The sequence below is a fragment of the Oryzias latipes genome, chromosome 21, assembly GCF_002234675.1.
Source record: "Oryzias latipes chromosome 21, ASM223467v1".
Classification (NCBI taxonomy): Eukaryota; Metazoa; Chordata; class Actinopteri; order Beloniformes; family Adrianichthyidae; genus Oryzias; species Oryzias latipes.
In genome coordinates this window covers 14038391-14057538 of record NC_019879.2, presented here as the reverse complement: position 1 = coordinate 14057538, position 19148 = coordinate 14038391, and the positions used below count along the sequence as shown (strand labels likewise).

The window sequence follows — 19148 nt, the reverse complement described above, 5'->3', positions numbered from 1 at the left end:
AAAAAGTTCAGAGGAAATATTCGGTGACTGTTAAGCGGAAGGAGACAGCCACTTCCACTAGACTTCAGGGGACTCACCTTGTACATGATGAAGATGAGCAGCGCCAGCAGCAGCAGGCCTGCCAGCACAGCCAGAGCCACCACCCAGGCCGGGACAGGCTGAGGAGTATCAGCCACCCACGTCACCGACAAACTCACCTGACACAGAACACACAAAGGATATCAGTGATGACCGTACCTTCACTTCATGTCTCTCAACACTTTTTGCAGCTTAAAGACCCATTCCCAGGAAAATCATGGTTTTAGTCTTCTTTTAGCATTTTTCTCATGATTTAATGCATCTATAAAGAAATTAACGCTTAAAATGGCATTTCTGAGTCTTTCTCTATTCAAATTGTCGTGAATCAGGAGCAAACAAACAAAATGCTGTTTGAAAAAGCTTGTAGCAGTGATGTAGATGCGGGCCACGAGCTTCCTGCTCTGCTCCATTCTGATGCATCCACTGTCAGACAAATAGATCCATGAACATTTTGTTTTTCTCGTCTGGCTGGAATCTGGATCTAAACTGTATGGCTGGAAGGCTCTGATAATGCACGCCAAGTTTGTTGCACTGCTAATTTTAGCTTGGGGTTCTGAGAGGCTGTAAGCTAAAGGGAGAGGACGTATACAAAGGAATCATGGGAATTAAGTGGAGGCTTACTTCAACGCAAACAGTTCCGCCCACAACTCAGTGGGGATTTTCTGATGAACTATTGCTGCTCTGCAGAAACTAAAGCAACAAAGTTTTTTTTTTGTTCTTAATTTTGGCTAAAAACAGCAAAATCATACTTAAACCACTGGGAACACTTTTACAATAGATCAAAAGATGATCGGAGCGGGACTTTAAATTCTTACCAACAGCAGGCGTTTCATTTTTAGTCTTTCTCAAGGTGGAACGCAGGAACATTCATTTTTCCCTCTTTAACCCTTGTGCTATCTTAGATGACCCCACCCTTACATTGACGTGTTCTCCCTACCATGACTAAAGGTGGATAAAGGTGAAGAGGATTTCATGTAATCCATGGACACCAGTGAAGATCACAAATCATTGAAGAAAAAAGGTTCAGCGCACCGTCTAGTGGGTCTAGATGACCCAACTCCCAATGTTAAAGTATCTAGGATAGCACAAGGGTTACACTGAAGTTGCTGAAGTGTCAGAATTATATGAACATTTTTCCCTACAGCTGCTGCCCTCAGGTGTCACCACACCCCCAACCTGTCCCACCTGGGGTTTTTCTACAATCCATTTCAGATGGATTGTAGAAAAAAATGGATTTGCTTCTGAAAAACCTCCCTTTACTTGGCAGAGATTGGACACAAAAAGGGCAGAGGTTTCCAGACCATCTTGTGCTAGAAGTCTTGCAGAAACCCCTTTCATCACAGAAACAAAATGGATGTGTGTGTGTATGCGTGTGTGTGTGTGTATGCGTGTGTGTCTGTCTTACGGTGGTGCTGTTGGATGGCAGTTCTGTTGACAAGTGCTTGTACGGCATTTCGAAGACACTGAAGGAAGCTGTGGTTTGAACCACATAAGAACGGTTCTGATTTTCCGGCTGCAAAAAACACAGCATAAAAGAAATAGAAATGAAATATAAAAAAACTAGAAAAACACTCAGACTATTAAGCGAGTGACTAAGACTCTTCATCAGGTCTTCTGATGATCATTTCCTCTGATTGATTCATTATTTACCCTGAGGAAGTTTTTGACATCCAGTCTGGAATAGATGAAGAGGATGGCGTTCTTAGTCTTCTCAAGACGACCCACCTGACATTTCAGCTGGAGGCACTCAGCTGTGGTGCAGTCCTGAACACACCCAAACACAGACATACATGCATCACTTGTTGTTAAAATCAGAGAAAAATGGTTCTGTGGATGCTGGAAAAACAGCAGTCACGACATGTGTACATACGTGTGTGTATGTGTGTGTGTGTGTGTGTGTGTGGGTGTGTGTGTACCAGTGTCTGCAAGTTGTTCTCTGCATCTTTGGACTCCAAGTCCCTCTTGACCCGGTTTGGGCTGCGACCTTCTGTCTCTCTGGATGGGCCGGTGCTGGTGTTCTTTTCATTGGCCACAGGATTCTGACAAACACACACATGCACACACACAGAGTTTGATGTAATGCTGTGAAAGGACTTGTCTGTTCACATGAACCTCTTCCAGCTCAGAGGGAACACCAATGGCAGCTTGCCCGCTGACTGTCAGAGGTTGCTGTTCTTCGTTCTCCCGTTCTATAGAACTGTAGCAGCGTTTTCAAACCACTGTTCTCCACCTCAAATGATTCCAAAAGTGGAATAGAAACAGGAATGATTGATCTCACTAATACTAAGTGCAGTTCTGGATGTTAACTAACCCCAACTCAAACTCAGGGTTTCTCTAGAAAAAAAAAAGTTTAAAAAGTTGTATGCCTTTCCTATGCCATTACAGTCAATGTTAATAATTATAACAGTCATTTTATTTTTATTATTACTTGGCCTTTGAATAACTAATTTTGAGGTTGACTGCATTTGTTCCTGGGTTTTTGATCCAGTTCTAAACTGCTCCAATAGGAAAGTTGACTCATTTGTTTTTAGCATCAGAAACATTAAGCTAAAAGCAAACATCTCAGTTTATCTGAAGCCTTTTTCTCTACTAGAAAAAGAAAGATCTTCAAATACTAATGTTAAAAAACTACAATATGATAGATTTCATAAAACAAACCATTTAATTTAAGGTTTTGGACAGCCTTGATTTTCAGGATATCTACAAAAGGACATTTGATGTCCTGAAGAGACCCTGAAATGACCTGGTAACTTGTGAAGACAATGACTCAGCAATATGAAAAAGACTTGAAAATGACACTGCAGTTTCAGCAAAAATTTTGAAAATACACAAGTGTTTTATCGATCTTTGTTTTCATTCAGCTGCTCTGAAAGATTTTTGTGGAAAACTGTTTTGCCAAGTTTGGAGGCAGGTCTCATGGAGATGGGCCGCTGTCATGTTAGCTCTGGACTCTAACAGTAGTGGTTTAAAGAGAAGTTAGGAGTCAGAGGAGGTGAACATGTCTTACAGAGACGTTGAGCGGGTTGATCATCATGTCTGTGGTGCAGTTGATGGGTCCCTGAGTCTCAAAGCTGGTGATGTAGAGCAGAGAGCCGTTTCTGTAGTGGTACGGCCACTCCACCTTCAGCGAGGCTTTGCTAAAGGTGCTGGGCCCGTGGTTCACGAGCTGGAAGAGCAGAACCCTTTTTAGGATTTATTCACAAACAGATGTAGAGACAAAGAACTAAAAACCACATTTTGCAAAGAGAGCTTCCATATTAACGGAAACGACCACCATAAGATTTGAATAAGAAAGTAATGGATGCAGATAGAAAAAATATTCACAACGACTAATCAATGAATCGATTTCTATTCCTAAAATCCAACTAGATCATCTGTATGAGGCAAGTTGTTCATCGAATTGAACTACCATTATAAACTGTTTCAAATCGAGAAATTGATTATATTGCTATTGGCGGACAACACACGTGATGTCAGCAAAAACTGATCAGTACATCTTTCCAGTCCAATGAAAAACTTTGAATTTAGCAAATACATGTGAGCATACAGTGTGCTAGAATGTTCTAAGAATGTTCCCTTTGTGGAAGAACAACAGTGGGCTGAACTTTAGGAAACTAAAATGTGAATGGATTTGACATTCATTCTTGTTTACTTGTTTGTTTGTACATATATTTCATTTACACTTCATTATCTTGAAGAAAAACTCTGGAATCTGGAAAACTTAAGTAACCAGGTTTTTCTTTCTGAGTCACACTGGTTGAAGTTTTGGTTAAAGATGTTTATTTTAGGTTAGTGAATCGGATCTTTCAACCAATATCACAACCCTGATGTTTTTCTAATAAACATCCCCTTCAGGGCCTTTAAGGTCTAATTTCACTGTCCTGGGGAAGTTGGACCCACAGGGGGGTTGAGTCTGTTACAGTCAGTCAGATAAAAAATAAAAAAATAAAATTACATTTGGAGCTTCTGTGTTCCTAGAAAGACTGTAGGTGCTGCTGGACTGGTTACAGAAAGACTGTGGGTGCAAAAACTTTACATAAAAACTGCACATAAAAATATGCTCAGGGGATTTTTCTTATTCTTTTTTTTAAAATGACATGTTAGGGATGCAGCAAATATGTTGAATAGGTCAGGTGGCTCAGTGTAGGACCGTCATGCAAAACAACAAAAAACTAAAAATCTTTTTTTAATTGGCTGAAAAGCAAGTAACAATGAAGCAAAACTTTTCATTTGGTTTATAATAAGCCTGCTGTAATGTAAAGAAAAAATACAAAAGATCCTTAAGTGTACAAGTGCACAATCAGTTACTTCTAAAAAGTTTTCAACTGTCAACTTAATTTTTCTTTATTTCAAACAAAAAATGAAAATAAACACAAGCATTTAAAATAGACAGAAAAAACACCTGATGATTTGGGGGTTTCTATTTACTGTTTTTTCCAAAACATTCTCATTAACTTCTGCACAGCACCTATGCAGAAGTGGCATTTTTTTGTTTTTATTGATCCTTTCTAGCCTTCAAAAGTTTCATCAGTGACATCTCGTAGGTTATTTTGAATACATGTAAAATTTTGGTTTGTTTTAAACCTTCATCCAACCCGTTCCATAAATCCACACCACAATTTTCTTTCTGTCCTTTCACATTTTCTTTTATTTTCTTTCAGTGTGAATGCAAATGCTTTTTGAGGTTCAGCTGATTTCTTAATTCCAAAACCACATCTCTGTCCTTTAACATTTGTTGTATTTTATTGGAAGTGAGCTATTTCTGGCTTTATACATGATGAGTGCTGTTTTAAGTTTAACTAGTTCCAATAATTTCAATAAACCCGACTTTAAAAATAGTGCATTTGTTTGTGTCCCATAATCCACACCATGAATTATTCAAATTGCTTTTTTGTAAGATTTACAAACCCTGTAGATTTGCTTTATAAGTATTTCCCCAAACTTCTACACTGTAAATGTGGTAGTGTTATCGATGAAACAACGTGCTTTGTGAGTGAGTGTATGAAGCGTTTTTCCCAACACTGCTAAGCTTTTAGCAAGTTTAGCTCTGACTTGCTTTATTTGTGGCTTCCAGCTTATTTTGTGGTTTATTCCGAGGAACTCGATTTCATTCTCTCTTTCCAAACATGACTATTAATTGCAACTTTTATTTCTAAATCTGCAGGAATGTGACAATTTCCAAAATATCTTGAATTCAGTTTTGTTAACATTGAGAGAGTTTATTTTTGCAGAACCATTGTTTTAGTTTCCCTGACTCTGTATTTACTATTTGTACTACTTTACTGAGATTCTCCCCATTACATACTATACTTTTGTTGTTGGCATATAAAAAGTATTTTAGTGTATTTGACTCCATGTGTATGTCATTTAGATATAGGATGAACAGTGTTGGACTTAATATTGACCCTTGTGGTACTCCACAGCTTAAATTTAGCAGGGATGATTTACAGTTTTCCAGACGGCAGTTTAAACCCCACCAGCTTTAACTTTATTTTTAATGTTAATTATTTTTTCCCTCCCCCTGGGGTGGGATGTAACAGCTGACTTTAAGTTTTCCATTACAATGAGTTGCACCTTTCTCTCTACGTCTGCCCTCTGTGCAAAGTTTTGCATAGCTGTGGGTCTACCCCACCCCGCTCTAATTGGCGCATTTGGCGCTAACTCATATTGAGCAGAGACGCTGTCACATGGAGCTTAGAAAGAAAAATAAAGTAAGAAAGGGTGAAATACTAAAGAAAAAAGTTGTTTCATTTCATTCTTCCGAAGCCCCACTTCCTCCACGTCTGAATCAAAGGCGTATGCCTGATTTTCTCACCTCATAGACGTGGATGATGGGCGGCCCGATGTCGTCCCCAATCAGCGGGGGCTCTTTAGACTTCCAGTTGGCGATTGGGAGCAGCACCTGACTGGGAGACGAGGAGCTGAAAAGAACACACACTAGTTCAGACCTATATCTCCCCACAGACTACATCCATCAACAAACAGGTTACGAGTCACACAACTTTACACATTTTTGATCGATGGAAAAATAAAAAAAAGGACAGGAAATCACAGGCGTCTGAACAGAAGGGGTTTGAAAAAGAGTTTTACCCTCTGATGGAAACTTTAGCCAGAACAGCCAGGTTGATGGTGCTGGTGACTTTTGCACTGGTGTTGTTAAACTGGTTAGAACTTAAACACAAACACAGGTTAGATTAGGAACAACAGCAAACCCCCTGCTCATCTCAGAGATCTGCAGCCGATCATCCATTCACCACCAGAAGCTTTGTAGCAACTAAAAGTACGAGAGAAAAGTGGAGATCTCCCAGATTCAACAGGGTGAACTGAAAACATACGCAAACCTATATAAAATAATTGTGATCAGCAAAACAAATCCAACGATTCAGAAAATATGAAAATTTCCAGACTTTAACTGCTAACACTACTGTTCCTGTGATGCACTCATAATGAGAGGAAAGGAGGAGGGCAGAAAGAGCAGCTAAAGGCTTTCATGAAGAACCCACCTGTCCATAGGCTCAGAGGAACATGAGGAGATCAGAGGGGCGCGAGGAGCCTCCACAGGGGATGGATGTTCATTTTTTTAAAAAGTCTCATTGTGTAGTAAACATCAAGACAAATGCAGACAAGCCTGTCCTCTCGTTACAATCAGCAATCTTTCTTCAGGCTTGAAAAACATCAATCAGGTGTGGGTCACAAAATGCAATAAATCTTTGCATTTCAATCCTGTCTTTGGTTGAGAGTTCCTGGTTTGTTAGAGAGGAAGCCCTCACCCCATGCAAACTGCTGCAGAATATCCTGCAGCTCTGCCTGCACATGCAGGATAAATGTGGGGGGTCGATGGTCTCTGCCCCACACGGAGGTGACAGAAAAACAAGTAACTCAAGTTCGATTCAATGACGGACTTCAGGGATGCAGCATGAAACGAACAAGCAGTGAAAGAATTGTTTGCTTCTCCAGAACCAGTGAAAACAGAAAAAGACCACCTTTTTGCTCAATCTGTTTAGTGGGCCCTCTGAAACAGCAGCAGGGGCTCTGGATGCAAGAAAGGTCTCACCTAACTATCTGCAGGTCAAACTTGACTTTAGTATCCTCCTCAGACAGCTGATGCACGCTGAACCTCAGCTCAGCAAGGATCTGTCCAGTGACAAGAAACCAATCAGATAGCAGGGATCCATTCACACTCACATGGTTGTAGCTGTTTCATCAAATTCAGACTCACATTGACCATTGAGAAATGTTAAGTAAACCAAACCTGCACACATCAGATCAAGAGGACCTGCTGTTGTTTACTGACCTTGGTTCCTGCCTTCATGGGGTTTCCCAGATCACACACTACAATCTTGGTCTGGTTCTCCTTCTTGTAAGCACAGGACAGCCTGGAGAGAGTCTAGGAAACCCGACCAGAACACAGAACCTTCATACAACAAATCCAGTCCACATTTTTCTGTGTTTATTCTAAAGAAATTGTTTCTAGCTTCACTGCACTTTTTCATTCTAATTGACAGATAAAAACCTTTTTGTACCACAAACTCAACATTTTGTTGGATCATTTCAATCTTTGTTAGCACATAAGCCTGACAAGGTTGCATTCATTTCTGTCCAAAGTCTCCTGTTGAAGATGTGCATCAGTCTGCAGCAAGAGGTTTTGTCCGTACTGAATAAAAACTCAAGTCTGTGTCGTCCTTCATCTGTCATGCAGAAGGTTATCTGCAGTGCAAATAAACCCCCCAAGTATGTTAAGTACATTTTAGTCATCTATGTATTTAAGCTTTTTATTATACTTTTAATGGACTTGAACCTGAGCAATTAAGGGAAACGCACACCTAGGGCTGTGACGATAACCACATCACTGCACTTTTTTTTTTGGAAAGTTTTTTTTTGTGTGAAAGTTCAGCATATGGTGCGTGATTGGAACTATAATAAACACATTAAACACATTAAACACATTCATCTTTGCTGATAATTTGCTTTTTCTGCTAGTCCTGTGTTCAGACTTCAAGGGTTTCTGGGGGAAAACTTTTTATCACTCTTCTCCTTCACTCCCCGCACCCGCCTGCGCAGCGCGCAGCTGTCACTGCCTCTTCTCACACAGACACTTGTGCGGTTTCAGAAACACGCACACATCCTCTTCTACAAAAGAAGTTTCTGAGGAAATACGACAAATTTACTGCGTTCTAATGATTAATTTCCATTGTATTCATTTCCATTACAAGCTGCGTGCGTTCTTGAGTGTGCGACACGGCCGCCCACCGGAGGATTTTGTGTTGGGGGGGGGGGGGGTGAATTACTTTTCTCCTTCACTCTGTAACACCAAACATGAACGCGCACTGTTAGAGTTCGATGAATTTAATATAATATAATATATGATTGTTTGGGAACTATTTTGCGCAGCGCAACGTTACATGTCCGTATAAAAAAAAAGGAGCCTCCTGCCCCGCGTTCTTCATGGGTGTCAGGCTTCATGGCTACCGGAAAGGTGACAAAGTGTCTGCAGTCTTGTTTATTACTGGGCAATATATAAAATTCTGAGAAGATGTCTGTACCAGAGAGCACAGGTGAAGGCTCGCGCGCAGCTCGAGAGCGGTCAGCTGCAGAAGAATCAACACGAACCCCTAAGACACTTGTGTGCACTCCTTCCTCCCAGTCTTACACATGACGCAGGGCGCTCACACACACACATAGTCATTCTACAACACCCACATAGTTAGTTCATTAGTTAGATAAGTAGTAGTTAGTTGTTACTGTCATTTGTTAATAAAGAATAGTACGTTGTTATTGTATTTATTTCCGATGCAGCCGCGGGGGGATTTTGTGTGTTTTTTTTTTTTGTTTTTTTTTTGGGGGGGCTGCAGTTAACCCCGATACCGCGCCCCCTGCTGGTTCATCACCGCGGTGATCAAAAATCCCACACCGTCACAGCTCTAAACACACCATTATACTGCCACCGCCAGCAGACATTACAGGCTCAATGAGATCCTATTAAGCCCACCGCGACAGAACAGAGTAGATTTGGACTCATCAAACAGCAGTTTTCATGTTAAACACACCCATTTCTCATGATGGAGGACATATACAAACGAAATTTGAGAACAAAATGGTGTTTCGTGTATTTCTTTATTTTAAACTATGCTGAATCAGGAGCAGACAAAATGATTTTGGAAAAAGCTTGTAGTTGTGACGTACAAACTACAATGGGTGGTCTACAAGCTCCCTGCTCCGCTCCTTTCTGATCATCTGCTTGCAGACAAATAGATTCATGTCCGTCTTTGTTTTCCTTGTTTGAGCTGGGATCTGGAACAGAACTGTACGGCTGGATAGCTCTGATTTTGCTATACATTTTTGTTGCACGGTTGGGGTCATTACGGGCTGTAAACTAGCGAAAGATCACGTAAACAAATGAATCATGGGAAATGAGCAGAGGCTTACTTCTGCACAAGCGGTCCCAACTTACAACTCAAAGGCTAATTTCTAAAAAAACTACTGCCGGTCTGCAGAATCTATGTCCCAGAAAACAACACTTATTATTTGGGCTAAAAACAGCATAATCATGATTAAAAGACCACGGGGAAAACTTTTACAATAGATCAAAAGATGACTGTAGTGGTATTTAAGCAGCTGCTAAGTTCTGTTATTCTGCCTGAAAAAAATTCAACAACAAATTTAACAAATTTTACCAATTGTAAACAGATTTTTTTTTTTTACTGGATTTTCAAACACAATGTCTGTCATTACAGTGAAACTCTGTCCCTCTCTCTTGTAGCTCTCCACAGCGAGAAGCATCTCCAAACAGCCGGAAAATGAAGCTGTCAGTTAACTGAAACACATTTATTCTAGTTCCATTACTTCTCTATAGACTTTCACTACTATGCCTGGGTTGTGGCAGATTTTCAAACTTTGTTCTGAATGGAATAAGAACCTGCAGCGCCTGAATCGGATGTTACCTGACTGCGGACCACCTCGATGAAGTCGGCCTGCTGCGGTGGGAAGACGTGAAGCTCGGCTTCGTAGGCTCCCTCCCCGTGATTTTCAGCCACGACCTCCAGAGTGAGAGTGTTATCATCCCCGATGTAGATCTCCTCACGGTCACTGCAGCCAATCAGAAAACAGCAAAGAGGTGCATACAAAGAGCTGGTACTAGAGAAATGTTGCGTGGAGATATGTTGTCATCAGAATCTTTTTTAACACCTAGAATTACTCCTGTTATTGTTGAATGGAAACTATGATGGCATTTCCTACCTTTTTACTGACAGGGTGAGGTTAGGTTTGCAAATGTTGTCATCTCCACAGTCCAGCAAGATATGAGCCTAATTAAGGCAAGAAACAACAAAAAATGAAGGAACAAATAGAAAAACTTCAAATAACAACAAACAAAAACGGATTACAATAAAATTATTATACTACCTTATTTTTTTGAACAATTATTTTGTTTTTACATGATTCTATTTTCTTTTATGATTACAATGGTGCTACTGTAACACACAAATTTCCCACATGTGGGATCAATAAAGTACTTCTGATTCGGATTCTAACCCACAGCTGCAACAGTTTAGAGCTCAAAACTCTCAGGCCTCATAAGCCACAATTGACATCCTACTCAACGTCCTTATCAACACCCCAGGTCTTCCAGAACCAACCTGCTTTGTGACGTTGTTGGGCGTGGATGCATCCAGGATGGGCAGCAGTTTGCTCTGGTCTACAGCAGGCTGGTAGTCCAAATTGTATTCCATGGCAACGGAGATGGGAGTGATCTTATCCCGAAACTCCTGTTCATCCTGAAGCAGAAGAAAGAACACAGTGAGGCTTTGATGTGCTTTTTCCTGAAAGGTTGACCTGACTGTGTTGAAAAGATCTTCTCTAAAAATACAAGGATTGTTTGGTTTTGTTTGTAAATGATTATAACACACATAAACTTGTATCACATAAGGTATTTTATGATTTTTACAGAAAAATGAATTCATTTAAATTATAGAGACAATGAGAAGAAATGAGTTATTTTCTATTTTATAGGCAGACTGTGGAGCTTCAGGTAGACGGATTGAGCAGAAGGTTTGTTGCTTCTTTGATACAGAAATGTTCTATAGCCTTTAACTAGTAGACGGTTTTAAATAGAGCGCAATCCCTGTGATAAACAGGAATCAGTGCATCTTTAAAACCAGCAGTATGGAAAAGTTAATGGAAAAGAGAAACATAGTTTGGTGCTTTAAATGTTGTAGATACTGATGAAACCATACATTTCAGCACATTTAAACATTGTGAAAAAGTTTGCAGATTTCAGTTGAGATGAATTGTTCTACTGCAGAACTATGGAAGTTCTTTGTGAGTATAGGGGCTTTCTTTGTCTTTTAATCGTTTCTCTTAATGGATCTCACCTTCAAGAAGACTTCCAGCTCCTCGCAGGATGGGACTTTGTTGCTGCTCACAGTCATGTTCTTGGAGTACTGGAAGGCCTGACTGTGCAGGAAGCGAACGCGCTTCGTAGCCTCTTTTTGCTTCAGGCGGTCCAGCAGGAGGTCAAGGTGGATAGCTGGGCAAGCAATGACAGAACAAAGACTGGAACATGAAAGAGGCTCAAAAGTGCACCACTCCATGTTGGTGCTTTACGTACTCATGCTGTCTGGAGCTCTGTAGCCGCTGGCCTTCAGGCAGTACTTCACCTTAAAACTGAAGAGGGACAGAGTCAACTCCAGAAATTAGATGATTTTATTTTTATCTTTTGTAAAAAATGGGAAGCAAAAGCACTAGTAACAATTAATGTATTATGCTTATTCAAACATCAAGGATCTGTTTAAATTAGTAAAGAAAAATACACATCTATTTCTACAGAAACAAATCAGATGCCTCTGCACTGAACATAAACACTGAACTTTTTGTCTCTACCGGTATTTAAAAACACTGTGATAACCACCATAAAGAACAGTAAAATGTGAAAGCTGAGCTCACCATGACACTGGTGTGTTGGTGACGGGGTGAGTGCAGGCCTTCTCCTTGGGGTTCAGGATCTGTGGAGTGATGTCCAATGTGGCGTTGACGCTGATGACCGGACGGGCTCTGACACACACAGTCACGGGTCAGACACACAGTACTCACATACACTGAAACATGTCTGGTGCCGTACAACCAAGGACATACACGCTTTCACACAACATTTAAGTTCCAGAAAAAACATTTGGATCTCCAGTCCTCTGTGTTGGGATTTATCGGCCACCTAAATTTAACAATGACTTCCTGCATGACTTTGGAGATCTTCTCTCAATGATTGTTTTAGAATATGATCGTATTTTAATTGTTGGTGATTTTAACATTCATGTGTGTTGTGAGTCCAAGCCTCTAACAAAAGAATTTATGGAATTGATTTGTTCTTTTAACTTGAACCAGTTAGTGCATCCTTTAACTCATGTGAAAAGACACACACTGGACTTGATTTTAGATCTTGGTTTATATGCAGAGGTTAAAGAGGGTCATGATTTCGGAATTTCTGATCATTTACCCGTTCTATTTGAGTTCAAACTTTTGAAGTCTGTTGTTTCTAATTGTGTTTTTCTTTAATGTCTAAATGCATTTATCTCACACTGTTATATTTCATTATCTCTACTTGTAATTGTATTTTATCCTACCTGTGCAGCACTTTGGATCTCTAGTGGATGTTAAAGTGCTTTACAAATAAAGTTTTGATTGATTGATTGATTGATTTGGTTGGAGAGGAAAACCACCACTATGGCAATGCTGCAGACTCAGGTGTTTTCTTCAGCTTTAGTGATGCAATATTTAACCTATTAACATGTTTGCTGGGCTGCAGTGTGACACAGTGGTTAATGCTTTGGCCTCAGTGAGAAGGCCCTGATTCAAATTCCAGTTGGATGTAGAGTTTTCATGTTCTCCTCATGCATATGTGGGTTCCTTCTTCTTACAGTCCAAAAACATGCCTCATGGGTTGACTGATTACTCTAAATTGCCCCTTGGAGTGACTGTGAGTGTGTATGGGTGTGTTATTGTGTGCCCTGCGACAGACTTGCGACCTGTTCAGGGTGAACCCCACCTCCACCCAACAGTAGCCAGGTTAGGCTCTGGCAACCTTGTGACCCCGAAAGGGACACATTGTGTAAAAAATAAATGGATGACTGGAAAACTTTTGCCGTTTGAAAACAAGAACCCCATCATTCAGATGGAGTAATCCAACTGCAATAAAACAACAAAATAATGGAAATCAGACGCAGATATTTTGACATATCCGTTTAACATCTTTGTACACAGTATGTCACGTCAGATTTGGATCAAGCAGTAAAAACAGGCAAACTGTGTATAGAGGATTTGGGCCAAAAAATTTTTTTTGGTATTTAAAATCTTTCAAAATCAGAAAAATCTTAGTTTTAAAATTATGTGAATGGAGATGCACACAGAAAAAAATAACACCCAGTCTATAACAGAAAAGTGGACTCAAATGCTTCCACTGAGCGGCACGATCCAGTCCAGACCAGCATGGCATCTTGAGCGTTTCCATTATAAAAAGGACCCATTAAGCCGGATTGAACCATTTTTGGGCCTCTGTTGGTTGTATGGTCCATTCCATAGAAAAATGAAATGGACGAGTTGAGGCAGAGCTGCTGTTGTCACACGATAAAACCTGTTGATTGGCAGAAGGTCGATACAACAATAGAAAGTGGCAAACTATCGTCCATGTTTTTGCCTGTATTCCTCTTCGCAATCTTCTTTCAAACAACATTAAATGCTTTGTATGTAGGGAGAACCAAAAGCCAAGCAACAAAAAAAGAAAAACTGGATGAGCTCCACTGTAGTTGTTGATATCTTAGCTTTTGCTGTGATCGCACTACTATGATGCAAAGCTGCGCAATCGGTCTCCACCCCGCATGCGCCGTGACGATCCAACTTTGAGTGGAAACACTCACCTGAATTGCCTGGACCGTTCTAAACCGGACAGGACCACTCAGTGGAAACGAGGCAAAAACTGACCAGACATCTTTACTTGTAACAGATAAAGTTCTTTGAAAAACAGCTAATTAATTTGTTAGTTCCTGAATTATTTCTTAATTTATTAGTTCAATTTGTTAAAATTGGTATTGATGGAAATCAGAGACAGATGAGGGCATTCATGATTGCAGATGCATTACGTCGTCTTTAATCCGTCGGCTATGAGTCTGTATGGAATTTAAATCCCTTCTTCTGGTGGATGAAGGGGCTTACAGATGACTCATGTAGAGCTTCTCTTTTCTTTGTTCGTTTCTCACTTCACATGTGGCTGAAGATGCTGATGTGAGAACCATTTGGAAGCATGAAAGACCCACAACTATTTCAACGGACATGACATTTTTTTTTTACATATAGTAAATCTGGTGGCGTGCCTGCTACTCCTTTTTGGACTGTTTTCCACCATTTCTGGGTCTTAAGCGTCTGCAAGTGCATCGTTTACGCGATCAACTGTTGCTGCTCGGCAAAAACAAAATGCCGCCAGAGAAGCGACCAGAAATCGCAGGTGAGGCAGAGGAGACTGGGGCCTTCAGAGTTTGCAGGACTCTAAAAGAGTTTTTTTATGATGGCGTTATTGCATCTGGCCTCTCCTACAGAGAAAGCCGGTGGGGGTGGAAGGGGGTGGATGCTCAGACAGGAAGAGGATGAACAAACTGGTATGGAGATCCGGCTTCGTTCTGGAATGTCCCCTAGAGTCTGTGATTGGGGTGAGAGGAGGATGTTACGGAAACTGGAATCCATCATTGATAATCCTCCTCCTCATCATCATCATCTGCACAAGATCATGGGAGAAGTGAGGAGCTCCTTCAGTCAAAGACTGTGGCCCCTCGCTGCAGGAAGGAGCTCTTGGACAGATTCTATTCTATTCTATTCTATTCTATATATATTACATTACATTTACAGCAATAATATTATTTTTTTACTAGTACCAATACATTTAGACTGATTCTGACAAAATCTATTGTTCAAAATAAATACCGGTAAGTGGAATTTGTTTCTAATGCATGTTTTGCTTTATTAAATCAAAATTCTGCTGAATAATCATTTCTTTCAGCATGTTTCCCTTCTGATTACATTTTTAGACCTTTACACACCCTCCACCACTGTGAGTAACTGATGTTTGACAGATGCATATTTTTAAGTATATTTCTAAGTTGTCTTAAATTTGATGCATTCCAAAAAAAAAAAGTGAATGTGTTACATCCTACTTTAGTATTTTTTTTAACAGAAAGGATTTCAAGAAGTGGAGCTGTCTCATACGTGATGCAATCTTTCAAGTTTAGATTTAAAGGAGTGTTTTTTTGGGGTGGATGCAGACAGTCAATATGAGTTTAACCCTCAGTAGGACCATACCCAGAAGGCTCATCTGCTCTGAACAGGTCACGTGTTCTACCAGCATGTGTGAGTCCCGTAGGAGCAGAATGAATGACAGCCAGCAGCTCTTTGATATCACAGGTGGCCTCGCTTGTTAAGCTCTTCAGCTCCAGTCAGCAACATCACACACGTGTGCCCTGCATACGCATACCACACACACTCAAACGCAGCATGTAGGATTGAACTGATTACCTGTATAAAATGGCCTTGTCTGCTCCAAACACACCAACAATTAAATCTGCAGGATACAAACATTACTCAGTGTTTTCACAGCAGCACTTCACCGGCTCCCTGCAGGGCCTCTTCATACTAATCCTGAATGCATGCTGAGGGCGTGTACCTGGATACCCATTCTGGTCTATGTCAGTATTTCCCGTCATGGAGTATCCAAAGCTTGCAGGCATGTAGCTGGACGCCCATTTGCCCTGCAGAACCTAAGAAACAAAGTAAAAATGAAGAATTTTCTGTTTTTACCTTTTTATTTTCTGTCAGCTTTTTTATATTGTGGGAGGATTTAAGGAGGAAGTGGTTTAGTCACAAACAGACAGTCCACCATGACAAAAAATGAAACTGAAAATTGTCTTTTACATCAATTCTGTCCAGATGGAGGTTTAGAGGATAATTGCTTAAGCAGAAAATGTTAATCCATTAGGGTGATCAATCACTTTCTTAGCAGAGCGTCCAAGTTATAAAACAGTCTCCTTGCACCACATTTGAACAGAAGTAAAAAAGGGAGCAAAGATGTGGAAGTGAAGGCAGAGTTTACCTGGGATGGTGATGGGTTGGGCCCCTCAGAGCGGCCGTTATGGATGTAGACCAGGCCGTAGCGGTCGGTGCCTCCGTAAGGAGCAGAGATGGCCACATCTGGAGGGGATACAGCAACATTACACATGACAGAAGGAGGGGTGGAGGTGTTGCTCCACAGGTGTCTGCCACTCATGACAGACAATCAACTTTACCATTTTTTATCCAAAATCCATGATAAAAGCTTTTGTTTTTTGAATCATATCATCATTTGTTTAGGAGTTCTTGATGATTATAGGCTGTAAAGTACAATTACACACATCTGAAGGTGTGCAGATAATTTGCAGTTTTTTTTTCTCAATTAAACAATTGCACTTAAACAAATATCCTTGTACTGTCAAATCTTTCTGAATGAGCCTCTGATCTGTCCCCACAGACAGCTGGGATTGGCTCCAGCAGCCTTCCTGATACTAATCAGGAATAATAAAGTAGTGATGATGGATCGATAACTGAATATTGCTTTATTGGCCCTCCAGTGTTTTCTGAGTTTGGAAGGATTCCAGAATAAAGGAGGAGAAGGATTTTCTTCCTGTTTTTCCTGTTCTGCTGAATATGTTTGTGAAGCACCAACTGAAAATAAATCACTAAAATGTGTTTTGACAGAAACAGCGCTGGCGCTGGCAGTAACACCAGTTTTATAGAATCATATTTGCAAAATGAGAAAAAAATACGTAAACAATGCTGAATTCCAATCATTTCACGGATGAACATTTGGACGATGATCACTGAAAAGCTCATATTGTTAAATAATCATCACCATTCATATTAATGGATTTTAAACGAATGAATTAGACAGCAAAAAAAAAAAAAAAAAAAAATCACAGATTTATCAAACTCATTACAGAATTATTGAAATGATTAAAAAAAAAGAATAAAAGACACACTTAAGTTAGATTTGATTCATTAAATATAGTGATTATTAAATAGGAACTAGTAGAGCTTGTTGTGTATTTGTATTTGGTGCAGCCTGTTAAAGTCTAACTCCGATCATCTATTGATCTATTTAAAATTGTTCCTAGTGGTCTTTTAGTTATGATTATGATGTTTTTAGCCAAAGCTCGTGGAAGTGCAAACAAGTGGAAGTTTGGCTCACCGTTGTATCCATCTCTGTTCAGATCACCTAGCGCTGCGATGGCAGAACCGTATCGGGCATAAACCTCCACTCCGGTCAGCATCTGGGCAGGGCGGAAGGAAAACCCACCTTTTCCCAGGTACACAGACACCTGAAGAGGACACAATACACACTTCTACAGAGCTGCACCAACTTTTTTCTCTTCACGTGTTTTAACGATTAAATTGTTTCAGAAATTCTCTTCTGACCTCAAAACCTGCACTGATCTAGTTTTTTCCTCTTCCTCATCAGTTTATTTTTGAGATTCCTATTTCTGCATCAAACATGTAAGACGGCGTTTTAGGGCCACCAAAAATAAATAAATAAATAAAATCTAAAAAGAAAATTTACGAGATTTGAACTTATACATTTTTATGACCCCCTGATGAAGCCATCGGTCTCCCTGCAGCTGTCCACTTCAACCCTTCTCCCTCCACCAAAGACAAGATCTTAAAATCGGTGTGACGCTTCCCTTCTGAGGAGGCGCACTTTTTGGCAAGGTGACAAATGGACTTCTGGGTATTTAAATAAACAGGGCTGAATAAAGTAGTGGTCATCTACACCCATATATGTCACTGAGCTCTTTATTTTACATATGAAACTCCGCTTTACCAACAGCGAACCCTGGAAAGCCGGCAACACTAACAATAATTTGATTTTGAGTCACCAAAAGGTTCAGAATTTCTTTGTTTTTAAAACCATATCTGGAAATAAAGCTTCACAAAAAGCTCCACATCTTTCATCTTTAAGCAAGACTCCGATAAACAAACAATTTTGGTGTTTTTTCTTTTTAATTCATGAATTTTTTTCTCTTTAACTTTATTTACGTGATTTAACAGTTATCTCCTTTTTCTCCTAAATTTACGTCTTTAAAAATGAAAAGTTTTTGTTTGTAAACTGGCCCTAAAACTCATTCGTAAACACCTGGAACGTTTCCAGAAGAATTAAACATTAAGAATCCACAATGGCAAGAAACACTTGATTTTATACCTAAATGTAAACATGACACTGATCTCTGCTACATATGTGCTTCATAAATCAGCATCTCACCTGTCCCACCTCCCTAAGGTTTCCATCTGAGCCTCTGTCCATGAAAAGAGGAGCTCCAATCATCAAGTCCATCAAACTGATAAGACAAAAGGAGGACAAAAGACATGAACCATCCAAGGATTAAAAATGCAGTCCATTTTGAATCACCATAGATTACAACTACTGAATCTGAATTGTGAGGGGAAGTGAGTGTATCCAAAGAAACGATGTACCTGAAAACTCCTCAAATAAACAGAAAAACAGACAGATGATTGTCTGTTTTCAAGAAGACAACATTTAAACGTCGAAAATTGAACCACTTCCTCTGTAATAAAGACCTTTAAGCAGCTCACACTTATGGTGTCACCAAAGAACATCCTCAGAAGGTGAATCTGGTTTCACTTAAAGACCTTTAAAGTATATAGGAGGCTGAACGGCCGCATGAGAACGTTTGCACAGTATAAATCATTTCCTGAGGCCATAAAGGTTCAAGAACTTCTCATGTCCCTCAGATTCAAGTAGCCTAGGCACTCAGCAACAGGAAGTACCAACAGACAGAAACACACTTACCCGTCATTATTAAGATCTGACGCTGCCACAGAGTGTCCAAAGTAAGCAGCCATCTACGAGACCAAGAACAGAGACACAACAGAGACTTTTACAAATGACAGTCAAAGTTTATGAAGGTCAGATTCAACTGTAGATGAACCAAGAATATGTAGATGAGCGAGATTAGTGAGACTAAAAGGATTTCTATAAATATAAAGTT

General features: G+C 40.0%; 1 protein-coding gene across 1 annotated transcript in view; it reads right to left on the bottom strand.

The window, feature by feature from the left end:
- The window catches only part of itgav (integrin subunit alpha V), a 44871-nt gene that overhangs the window by 2738 nt on the left and 22985 nt on the right, over window positions 1-19148 (bottom strand). Inside the window, exons 12-32 of the mRNA XM_023950649.1 lie at window positions 18950-19002; window positions 18401-18476; window positions 17333-17462; window positions 16202-16299; window positions 15776-15869; window positions 15628-15673; window positions 12019-12126; window positions 11684-11739; window positions 11448-11602; window positions 10713-10850; window positions 10315-10382; window positions 10020-10164; window positions 7373-7465; window positions 7133-7212; window positions 6169-6249; window positions 5894-5999; window positions 3086-3244; window positions 1995-2117; window positions 1729-1842; window positions 1484-1591; window positions 78-197 (exon numbers count right to left, since the gene is read on the bottom strand). Of these exons, the coding sequence (XP_023806417.1) occupies window positions 78-197; window positions 1484-1591; window positions 1729-1842; window positions 1995-2117; window positions 3086-3244; window positions 5894-5999; window positions 6169-6249; window positions 7133-7212; window positions 7373-7465; window positions 10020-10164; window positions 10315-10382; window positions 10713-10850; window positions 11448-11602; window positions 11684-11739; window positions 12019-12126; window positions 15628-15673; window positions 15776-15869; window positions 16202-16299; window positions 17333-17462; window positions 18401-18476; window positions 18950-19002 (2151 nt within the window). The remainder of the gene's footprint in view (window positions 1-77; window positions 198-1483; window positions 1592-1728; window positions 1843-1994; window positions 2118-3085; window positions 3245-5893; window positions 6000-6168; window positions 6250-7132; window positions 7213-7372; window positions 7466-10019; window positions 10165-10314; window positions 10383-10712; window positions 10851-11447; window positions 11603-11683; window positions 11740-12018; window positions 12127-15627; window positions 15674-15775; window positions 15870-16201; window positions 16300-17332; window positions 17463-18400; window positions 18477-18949; window positions 19003-19148) is intronic.